General features: G+C 33.2%; 1 protein-coding gene across 1 annotated transcript; it reads left to right on the top strand.

Annotated features, from left to right (window-relative positions):
- The first annotated feature begins 4240 nt into the window (after positions 1-4240).
- LOC149478491 (serine protease inhibitor 77Ba-like) lies at positions 4241-5762 on the top strand. The gene has a single exon (XM_089709617.1). The coding sequence runs from the start codon at positions 4301-4303 to the stop codon at positions 5489-5491; it is 1191 nt and encodes a 396-aa protein (XP_089565743.1). The 5' UTR covers positions 4241-4300; the 3' UTR covers positions 5492-5762.
- Positions 5763-12728: the final 6966 nt, after the last annotated feature.

Raw genomic sequence — 12728 nt, 5'->3', positions numbered from 1 at the left:
ACAGGGTGTCCCACTATCGGTATACTAAGCGCGAAGGGACTTGTAGTTTTGCATACACTGATCACGTAAAAAATACTTAAACAACAAAATTACGCCAAAATTTTTTTGCTAAATTTTTACTTAAAATTCATGTTTTCTTCTCTAGCTTCGCACAGCCGGCATATAACGCTTCGCTAATGTAAGCATTTTGTCTTTGAAAACATAATCTTATACGATAGCTCACGTGCGGGTGGTGGCAAAGTTGGGCAGGTTGCTTATTAGGGGTGTACACAAAGAGTTTTAAGAATTCATCTATTTGAAAAAAAATGCATCTGGAATTTTATAAGTATTTTTTACGTACTCATAACTCAGCGTATGCAAAACTATAACCTCCTTTGAGCTTAGAATACCGACGGTAGGACACCCCGTATAGACTAGCATAAATGTAGATAATGTGACCCAACCATTATTCAAGCTAAGCGTGACCGCGACATTGGAACTACAACAAAATACAATTTTTACCATATCTGTGAACCGGCTTGTTTTCACACGTTTTTGTCATTCCAGATAAATTAATAGTATAATTGAATATTTTCTTATTGGGTCCATTAATTGCTGGTTTTAATGGCTAACTTTATAATTCGCACATTTTAGGGACATGTTGATTTTTTTCTTACCTTTTTTTTCAACTTCGTATTGATGATTATTAAGGTGTATGGATGTGATTTGAAATTAAAATTACCTACTTACTAGTTATTTATTGTCGTTTGCAGACAGAATAATAACTATTGTAGCTAGCTAATCCTACATCAAATTTAACTTTTGCTGAAAAATGAGTTATCTGTAACCCTTGCCTTTTTTTCAAACATTTTTTAAGTTTTCTTGAGTTTTACAATACATTTATACACCATTTATAATATTTTTTTTAGACTGTGAGCCTGACGATCATAAAATAATGACAAAATATTGCGTATTGAAATGCGCGCCATCTTTGAAATAAACATAGAAACAACTGAAGTCCTCACAAATTTTAAGTTTTATCGTTTTCACAAATACCAAAGAGATGTCACTGTTTTGGAAGATGTTACGATGTAAAGTTTTTTTTTTGTAAATGGTAATAACATAGATAAAAAAATATAATTTTTATGATTTACCCATTTTTTTTATCGTGTTAAATTGATTGAAATAATAATATGTTAAAATGAATGAGAATTTAATTCTTCATTAAAACATTAAAATCCAATATTTTATTTAGTACATTGAAGAGGAATTACATTTGAGGTCACGTTTTTTAGAGGACGCAATTTTATTTTTTTTATGTGTAGGGGGGGTCAGTGTCTCGGGTCAGTGTGAAGCTATCACCAAGTTTGTGGGGTCGCCACCCTTGTCCCACGGCCGCCATCTTGAAAAAAGCGGTTGATATGATTTTTACGATATAACCACAGACTAATAATAATATACTACGATATAACGCTTAAACTATTAATTATCTGATAAAAAAAACATTGTTAGCATTATTTGTTGCAAATTAAATTCTCTACAACTTTAGTCCTGTAGCTTTTTATCGTAGAACTATAAATAAAAATATTATAAGCGAAAATGTTTAGAAATTAGAGCTATTTATATTTTTCAATAAAACTTATTTTTATCATTTTACGAAGAAATGGTATCAGACCATTTTTGTAGATTGTTTTTCGAGGAACAACTTTTATATACAAAATTTTTTCATTAGGTCAATACCAATAGCTACTATAGGTTTTACAGCGCTCCGAAGTGAGCATTGTTATGAAAGAACGTTAAATTCCTTCTGTTTATTTAATTAAAGATGTGAGAGTAATCAGAGGTCACGCAGAAATTTTTTGGCAATCCATTTTAGTCGAGAAAAGGTTTATTTTTAAAAAAGGATAACAATAAGCAATATTTTATGTAACAATAATATAAATTAATTAGGTCAAAACTATAATAATTATTCATTACATATTGCCGCGAACTTTAATCTCACTGATACTGGAATAACAACAAAAGGACAGATTTATTTTTAAATATAGGTAAATATAATAAATTATTGCAATTCGCAATATTATCCAAAATTTCATTCAAAGCTCTACCTTACAAAAAATTATATACCTAAGTATATTATACAGTATACTACTAGCTAATCCCCGCGGTTTCACTCGCATTGCTCCGCTTCTGTTGGTCTTCTTCTGTCTATCTATCACCGAAAGAATTTTTCAAATTGGACCAGTAGTTCCTGAGATTAGCGCGTGTAAACAAACTCTTCAGCTTTATAATATTAGTATAGATATTCTATACTAGCGGTCCGCCCCGGCTTTGCCCGTGGTGCAAGCAGTTCCAGGCCGTTTATCCGGTGAAGGAATTTTTTAAATCAGTCCAGTAGTTCCTGAGATTAAAGCGTTTTTAAAAACAAACTCTTCAGCTAAACATTAATAGTATAGAATTATAGAAAAAATACTTAGGTACAAACATTGAGATATTATGTAGGTACAAAAGATAAATAATGCCGGGACTTTCATCAGGGAGTAAACGACAAAACGAGGAAAAATTACAATGAAAATGGGAATCAGGGAAAAAATTAATAGGGGACTTTTGACGGTACTTTATATTATAAATTGTACCCTTTGACCTCTCTATCAGTTGAATTATAGTTCAAAATAAAATGCATTATTACAAGAAATGTATATATTTTTCCTGTCAGGAAATTCCAAAGTAGAAAGTATTTTTAATACCAATTTCACTTATAAGTGATAACATATTTTATAAACAACTTATTACAGTTACTTTATCCTTTAGATATAAATAGATAACATATTTTATAAACAACTTATTACAGTTACTTTATCCTTTTATTACAGTTACTTTATCCTTTAGATATCTGTTTTAAAAGATAAATTGTTTTTAACACACTTTTATAAGCTTTATTTATAAAACGTTTTATGAAGGTAGGTTAGAATTTAAAAAGGTAGATAAATTATATTTGAGGTTCTAGGTTATCTAAACCTGGATCCAGTTTAGTATTATCATAGTATTAGATAATATTGTAATACTGTGGTATTAGCACAGAATAAGTAATAGGTAAGCTTAATAGTAGCTAAGCTGTGTAGCTCTAAGGCCAGTATAAGGCTTATACCACAGTATTACAATATTTCCTAATTGTAATACTGTATTTAACTGTTTATATATACTATGGTATTATCTGTGACCTGGGTAAATTTCACGTTTCGTCTGAAATTTTATAATTTCTATACGGGCTTTTTCAAGATCTTCAATATACCTACCAGATGCGTACCTTGTAAGCAACCTAATTTCATTCATAAATAAGTTAAATACATAATAGAATGTGTTATTCTGCCGTTAAATAGGGTTTTTAGATCTCTATGGTTTTTAAGTATTGTATATTACCTACGTAAGTAAAGTCAGTAGTATTAATTACCTACCTATGAAGTGTCACTGGTCACACTTCCTAACTTGCGAGTAGACTCCTAGGTCATATTAATTAAGGCGCAGATAAATTATTTCAATAGTTAAATAAACTTAATTTCCTAATAGAACTTTCTTGAAGATTTATTAGGCGATGCATCAACTGTTACAAGATTTTAGTGTATTTATTCCTTTTTGGACCACCAAAGGCGAGGATCCCAACGAGGATTTGTTATACTTAATACAACTTAAAATTAAGATACAGTAACAAATCTAAAGTGTCTATAGCACAGATTAATAGTTACTATGTAACATATTATTATAGCTAGTTATTATTCTGTGCCTATGGTCTTAGAGCATTAAACCAACCCTATAGTATACTCCAGCCGTTTCTCCGTTATTAATTTGTTATACTCGATTCGGTCTTAACGTCTTAAGTTACAAAACGATAACATCTAAAATAGTAAGTACCTAGGTACGGATTAAAAAAAAACATATAATATTATATGTATTTGTAACCAAAGCATCATTCGTTGTATACGGTATAGCCCGCTCATCATATAATACATATTTAAGTAATATTGCTATGTTTTATGTATGTATAAAAACCCGTTGTATTATCCTTAATTACATATAGCGCGATAAAAACATTAGCGTGCCACATTACAAAATAGACGGTAACTTATTCATATAGAGTTCAAATCAGGTTGCTGTGCTCATAGTGGTCAAGTATACTCGTTTCACTCATATTGTTCCTATCAAAGTGAGACAGATGCCCGGTCAATTGTTCTTAAGTTCAGAACTTGTTTCACATTCATATGATAGTGCGAATTCGTTGAGAAGCCATTCATTTCATTCACGTGGTGGTAGCTACACGTACAACATGAAAATAATAGTGTTTATGTTATTTTGTATAGCGTATACTTACGCGGACGCGGACTTCAGTGGTAGAGCAAGAAATTTTAGCATAGAATTGCTACATTATACACAATTGGAATCAGATGGACATGTAGTCATATCACCGTTTGGTATATGGAGTTTGATGACTGGTGTTGCCTTAGGGGCCACCGGGAATAGCAGAGCTCAACTCTCTCACGCATTCTTCCTGCCGAGAAGTCAAAAGACCATCATAAGTGGATACAAGAACTTAACGTCGATAGTACTGGATCCGAAATCGGCAGATGTCTCGCTGACAAGCAAGAACTTCATGTTCCTAGACAAGGGTTTCACGATATATCCGGACTTCCAGAAAATTATCACTACGGATTTCAACGCTATGGTGATCAATCTGAACTTCACAGATTCTACGGACGCAGCTCGTGCTGCTAATACTATCATTAACGATTCTGGTGCCTCAGTATCTAACGTACTAAGATCAGACGACTTCATGAATTCAAGAATGATTCTCACCAACGTAATCACTTTCAAAGGACTGTGGCAATCACCGTTCAACAAATCGGAAACAACTCTCGAACCTTTTTTCGATGAGAACAGAAACGAAATCGGCAAAGTGAATATGATGTACCAAAGAGGGCAGCTACCTTTCTCCAGCTTACAGTCATTGAATTCGCTCGTTATGGAATTGCCATATGGAAAGGATGACAAATACTGCATGCTGATCATTCTACCGCATCTCAAGACAAAGGTAACCGACGTGTATCAAAAATTCGAGACGATAACATTTAAGGACATTTTTGGCAGACTGCAATCGGACGTGGAAAGGTTCGGTCTGGAAGACATCGATATCAAATTGCCAAGGTTCAAGATAAGCACGAATGTTGTGCTGAACCGACCGCTCAACAGTATGGGGGTGACTGATATATTTGAGCCAACGTTGGCGAGTTTTCAAAAGGTTTCCCGTGAGAGTATTTACGTTTCCGCGATCGTGCATAAAGCAGATATAGAGGTCACGGAGTCTGGCACAGTTGCGTCAGCAGCCAGCAGTGCATTCTTCGCTGATCGCATATCAACACCGACATTCAATGCGAACAGACCATTCATATACTTTGTTATGGAGAAACCCACAGCAACTGTAATCTTCAGTGGAATATACGCGAAACCATCAGTGTTTTGAAGGGACTAGCATTTAAATCGTGGCAGTATTTTATGTGAACTATGTACAAGACGGTATAGAGTATCCTACCATACCTAAGTCAATAACATGTATTTATTTATTCTGGGTTTTTACGTGTGTGTTGAAACTGGTATCGTGTGTGGTTAAACAAGCTTGGATCCTTATTATTGTCCATTTGAATTCTTTGAATTTTCCTCTTATTTTGTGTGCAAAGTGCGTTGTAACATCGTTGTGAATGCCCGGAAATAAACGTTTATGACATAATGGTAAACTGTTTTTGTTGGTGAATCAGTCGACCCTACAAATTAACAGTTACATGCAAAATTTTGATGATATTCAGATTTATAAATTTGTAATCCTCATAATATTTTGGAGATGCGAATTCAAAATGCTCATTTTCAAATAGAGTACTTGTAAGGTGTAATATACCATAGGTTCATTGTACGAATAATTTAAGTAAGTACATAAAAATTATACTTAATAGGTATCAAGTTAAAAACATCCAAGATATTTATTTACATTAAACTTGTTTTAAAAGTGATAACTGATAATATTTTAAGGGAATAATTGTTAATTAAATCGTGATAAAGAAATAAAATAAAATTATTTTTTATACATCTACTTATATTATATTTTATTACGGATATGAAAACAAAATCCAAATATCTCAATCTTGTTGTAATAAGTAATGACTGAGTTCATTTATTAATTACATTTTTAATTAATTTATAATTACAGGCTAAGGTCATTAATTAGCCGCCTTGTCATTCAAAAATATTATAATCGTGACTTGTCTAAACAGAGTACAGAATCCAAACCTATTACAATCTTTTTTAGGGTTCCGTAGCCAAAATGGCAAAAACGGAACCCTTATAGTTTCGTCATGTCCGTCTGTCCGTCTGTCCGTCTGTCCGTCTGTCACAGCCGATTTACTCGGAAACTATAAGTACTACAGTGATGAAATTTGATGGGAATATGTGTTGTATGAACCGCTACAAAAATATGACACTAAATAGTAAAAAAAAGAATTGGGGGTGGGGCCCCCCATACATGTAACTGAGGGATGAAATTTTTTTTTTCGATGTACATACCCGTGTGGGGTATCAATGGAAAGGTCTTTTAAAATGATATAAAGTTTTCTAAAAAACATTTTTCTTAAAGTGAACGGTTTTTGAGATATCAGCTCTCAAAGTCGTAAAAAGTATGTCCCCCCCCCTCTATTTTTATAACTACGGGGTATAAAATTCTAAAAAAAATAGAGGTGATGCATGCTAATTAACTCTTTCAACGATTTTTGGTTTGATCAAAGTATCTCTTATAGTTTTTGAGATAGGTTGATTTAACTGTAATTTATTATATTTGCTGCTACGGAACCCTTTGTGCGCGAGCCCGACTCGCACTTGGCCGGTTTTATTTTTATTATAGAGTTTGTTTGCTTGATCGCGCTAATTTCACGAACCACAGGATGACCAAATCGTGAAACATTGAGGATTTAACGATCTGAACAAACTATGTTGGCCATTTCATGAAATGCGACCATTTCATGAAATGATCGATCATATCATGAAATGAGCAAATCTACGATATGGCCACGACACAATATACATTTTGGGATAGTAGGTAAGGTGTTTATGACTAATGATTAGATTTAGTATTCTGCTAAAAATATTCCATACTGTTTGAATGAGGCCACTGGCGGAAAATTAAACCTTGAAAACCCAAATACGTATTATTCGAGTTCAAATGGTTTTTATAGACCAAACTTTTCCATCAAAATGTATTGTTCATTAACCGACTGCGAAAGGAGGGTTATGTTTTTCGAGTGTATGTAATGTATGTAATGTTTACTTAGAAATGTTGACTGACATCATTGCAACAAGCTTCTATAAAATATCAAATATGAATAATATAAATATCACAATCGATGTAGAAATTGTTTTAATCAATAGAGTCAATATTGATATTGTGAATTAAGGTTAAATCATAACATTTAAATAAATAAAAGTGTTTATCTCCACTTTCTCAAGTACCTACTTGTAATCTTCTTATATATAAAAATGAATCGCAAAATGTGTTGGTAAGCGCATAACTCGAGAACGGCTGAACCGATTTCGATAATTCTTTTTTTATTATATTCCTTGAAGTACGAGGATGGTTTTTATGTATAGAAAACGTAAATATGTACCACGGGCGAAGCCGGGGCGGACCGCTAGTATTGAATAAAAATCTTTTTAAAATTTTGCTCTATCTTTCTGTTTCTGGAACAGCTAAACTTGTATACGTAGTTTATTATTATTAATTTATTAGTTTGTGGCTGAACCATTTTTTATGAAAGTGCCACTGGAGTCTGGACGATAGTTGAATTCGCGTTTCAACTCTTTTACCAATAAAAAGCTAGAGTGTATTTTTTTTTCTTATTCTGAAGCCGAACGGCTAGTTAGCTAGTAGATTATCTATGTAACTATAAAAGAAATCTAAAATAATAATTAATCAATAAGGTTCAAGAAAGTCTATGATAGTATGTACACTGTAATCTTAGATCAAAGATCTTGTGGTTTATAATTGAAAAATATCACAATATGTGTAATTTTTTACCCTTTTTATGTGTCTTACGAAGTTTTACGTCATTAGTTTTCTGCATACGAATAATTAATGATTTTTTTTATTCAAAGCTGTCGCTTCTGAGATTTCATTTAATTTTGGTTCAGATTTTATGACAATGAGATTTATTTGGGATAAGCTTGGGATAAGTATACGTTTAATAAAAACTTGAAGTCGTTTATTCATAAGTCTATACTAAGTAATACATATTATAAAGCTGAAGAGTTTGTTTGTTTGAACGCGCTAATCTCAGGAACTACTGGTCCGATTTAAAAATTATTTCTGTGTTAGATAGTCCATTTATCGAGGAAGGCTATAGGCTATATATCATCTCGCTAAGACCAACAGCGGAGCACTGCGGGTAAAACCGCGGAGCACAGCTAGTTTTTCAAAATTTTCATGTTGAGACTTAGCTGGTTACATGATTCGAATGTAGACCTGTAATATTGCTAACTAATTTAAAACAAAATTTATCTTTTTAAGTTTCCGGTTTAAAACTGAATTATCATGACTGAGTTATTAATAAATTTTATCACAGGCTTTTTAAATTTTTAAATTCTGTTTATAATATGTAGTTATGTGAAAAAGAAAACTCGAATCCGTTGAAAAGAAAATGTTTGGTAAGTACCTAACTTTAAATTCCACTTTATTTCCAAGCTATTCAGATATTTTTCCGTTCCCGTTCCCGTTCCCGCGGGATTTCCGGGATAAAACCTATCCTATGTGTTAATCCAAGTTACCCTCTATATGTGTGCTAAATTTCATTGTAATCGGTTCAGTAGTTTTTACGTGAAAGAGTAACAAACATCCATACAAACTTTCGCCTTTATAATAGTATTAAGATAATACTAGCGGTCCGGCTGCGACCCCGGCTTCGCCCGTGGTAAATATTTCGCAATAAAAGGTAGCCTATGTTCTTTCTCAGGGTCTAAAGATTATCTGTGCCAAATTTCATCAAAATCGGTCCAGTAGTTTATGAGTGAAAAGTGAAAACCATACATACATACATACAAACCTTTCCTCTTTATAATATTAGTATAGATAGTATAGATCAACTAGGTACTTAGTTTAGCCGCGCGCCCGGTCAAAAATTTCAGAAATCTATATACCTATGTCACACCTATGTATTTAAAAATAGTTTGGAAAATCCAAAAGTGCACGCCTCATAATTTTTTTTTAATAATTATTTATTAATTATTATTTTTGTTTATTTAATAACAATTAAACCACATCGAATCAGACCCTGAAAAATGAAAGGGTTCTATTCCTGAGCATACTCAAGCGTAAGAGATAAAAGAAGACTCGATTAGTAAAGTATTTCGGTCGCTATCGTGTTAACAAGAAAATCCTCCGCACATACAGACACACGGACGTCCAAGACAGAACTTTTTTAAACTGTTTTTTAACTAGTTTCAATAACAAAAATAACATCAAAAATATCATGAATGTTAAAAATAGTGTTTTTTCTTAATATGTGTGTGTATGTATTATCTTACAAGTGCAATGTATGATACATAAAGACATTTTAAGTTTGAAAAATCAGATGTTTTGCGCGAAGTGACAGTAGTACCCACCTCAATGCTTCGCTTATGAGGCGTGCAATAAAACCGTTTTCCTTGGTCACGGCATCTTGCGTGAACGGGTAGGACCGATTTCGATAATTCTTTTTTTATAATATTCCTTGTAGTACGAGGATGGTTCTTATGGAACCATGTACCACGCATAAATATGTACCACGGGCGAAGCCGGGGCGGACCGCTTGTTATATAAAAAACATTCGCTGTTATAAACGGAATCAAAATCCGTGTCGTATGTCCGTTTAAATACATAGTAGTCTTTGGTGTCGTAGTTTTTGAGTGTATCGCGAACACATACCTACTTATTATAATAATTAATGATTCATATTATTTTGACAAAACAAATCCTACTAATCTTCTCTTATCTTTCTTTATATATAAAAATGAATCGCAAAATGTGTTGGTAAGCGCATAACTCGAGAACGGCTGAACCGAATTCGATAATTCTTTTTTTATTATATTCCTTGAAGTACGAGGATGGTTCTTATGTAGAGAAAACGTAAACATGTACCACGGGCGAAGCCGGGGCGGACCACTAGTATGTATTATAAATGCGAAAGTTTGTGAGGATATGTGTGTGTGTGTGTTTGTTACTGAACCAATTACTATGAAATTTAGCACACATATAGAGGGTAACTTGGATTAACACATAGGATAGGTTTTATCCCGGAAATCCCACGGGAACGGGAACTATGCGGGTTTTTCTTTGTAAGCGCGAGCGAAGCCGCGGGCGGAAAGCTAGTGTTATATTACACATATAACACAATACATAATATACATGATCTTATCTAGACGTTAACAAAGCTACGATTTTGAATTTTTACCTCATTAAAACTTTAACGACATCTTATACCTATTTCATTATTTACAGAAATGATGCGTAAAATAACGAATCAGCGATATATATAAATAATTTCATAGACATCATACGCGATGGTTACTTATTTATTTAGAAAACAATATTTAGTCACACTCACGTGGATACGTTTGCTACGGTTTATTAACCGACTTCATTGAAGGAGGTATCTTCTGTTTTTCCTTGCTAATATTATAAACTAGCTGCGCTCCGCGGTTTCACCCGCTAGCTTAAAGCCTTCCTCGATGAATGGGCTATCTAACACCCAAATAATTTTTCAAATCGGTCCAGTAGTTCCTGAGATTAGTGCGTTCAAACAAACAAACAAACTCTTCAGCTTTATAACATTAGTAGGTACATATATAAATTCTAATTTAAAGGCTAATGCATTCAAAAGCTTATCTAATCATAACCCTTGTCAGTTTGTCAGCTTATGCATTGAGTAATGGATTCAAAGAACCACTTACCTACAGTGAATCAGAAAGGTAATGGGAATCAATATTTTTAAGAAATAGGTACTTACGCATCGTATAATAATTTTATGGTTACCTTGCGAATAAACCATGATTGATACTTCAAATATGCAGTATAACCCATATTTGCTCCCACTGCAGGTTTTATTTTGAAATTGAGGTTGCACACGGACTCAATGGCCATAATCCACCACGATGGCCAAATGCGGGTTGGCAGAATATGTCCCATGACGTCGAAGTTTTTGGTTTTTTGATATATGGTTATCCCGCGATGTTTTCCTTCTACAATTGAAGCAATGATGTGGATAATATGCAGAATTGACAAATTAATTTAATCTCCTGTTATGTGAGTTGCTTTATCCCTGACTCAGTGGTTTTTTGTGTATTCGGTATGTTTGCGTACCTATAGGTCGTAGATAGGTCCTAATCTATACTAATATACTAATACTAATCTATACTTACAAGTTACAAATATTATAAAGCTGAAGAGTTTGTTTGTTTGAACGCGCTAATCTCAGGAACTACTGGTCCGATTTGAAAAATTCTTTCGGCGCTAGATAGCCCATTTATCGAGGAAGGCTACATATCATCACGCTTAAACCATAACAGAAGTGGAGCACTGCGGGTAAAACCGCGGGGCACAGCTAGTACAATTATAAATTTACATTGGAATTACAGGTTTACACTTTACTCTAATCATGTAGCGATAGCAAACCATTATAAATAACCTATAGCAGATTGGCAGACATTATTTATATCCATTATACTAGCGGTCCGCCCCGGCTTCGCCCGTGGTACATGTTTACGTTTTCTCTACATAAGAACTATCCTCGTACTTCAAGGAATATAATAAAAAAAGAATTATCGAAATCGGTTCAGCCGTTCTCGAGTTATGCGCTTACCAACACATTTAACGATTCATTTTTATATATAAGATTAATATTAGCCATTAGGTATATATACTTACCCCTTACCCAATATTATGAGAACTACACAAGAATAGCCATGCATTGATTTAACGTCTATGGATTACGTCAAAATGTGTCAGTATACTTCCACAATTTCAAAATACCTGCGTAATTATTAATTTACCTATTAGTATCACGGAACCTTTATATAATATTGCGAATTTATTTATATTATGTACATAATAGTTTTTTTTTATCTCAATCGGCGAAAGAATAAACGACTAAGAAGATGAAAATGTAATAACTGGTATTTCTTATTTTCAAACCCCTTGACCACCGAGCGGCCCGATCAGCCACGACACAATAGATTTTCTATTGTGTCTGTGATTCCGGGGGCTGAGGGATTAATATGTATAAATGATTAATTAATTAAGTATGTAAACCGTTTATATTTAAAAAATTACGTACTTACGCCACGGATAATATAAGACGTAGCCATTTACTAATAAGCCTACAGTCTACACTAAAAAGAAACAGAAATCGAAAATTATTGATTATAGCGACAAGCGTATTGTGAGTTTTTTTATAGTTATAGACTAAGGTTATAGAGGTCAGTGGTTTTTTTATGAGTATACAGCTAAGGTATACAGCTTGTTATACAGTGAATAAAAAAATTAAATACAGAATTTATTATTTATGGATGGTACTCTCCCGCGTTTTCATATGGACTAAAAAAAATAACAGCTCTTACCAACTTGTTAATCGTACTATTTGTGACTGTTTGAATTAAATTACATACTTATATAGAAATGATACTTGTTA

The sequence above is a fragment of the Colias philodice genome, chromosome 22 (genome assembly GCF_061535455.1).
Source record: "Colias philodice isolate Cphi_HAF_F1 chromosome 22, ilColPhil1 Martin Lab GWU primary, whole genome shotgun sequence".
NCBI classification, from domain to species: domain Eukaryota; kingdom Metazoa; phylum Arthropoda; class Insecta; order Lepidoptera; family Pieridae; genus Colias; species Colias philodice.
This window is presented reverse-complemented; position numbering and strand designations above follow the sequence as displayed.

Bases quoted from the DNA above. Each gene is read 5' to 3' on its own strand.
- LOC149478491 (XM_089709617.1), top strand. From the start codon at position 4,301: ATGAAAATAATAGTGTTTATGTTATTTTGTATAGCGTATACTTACGCG.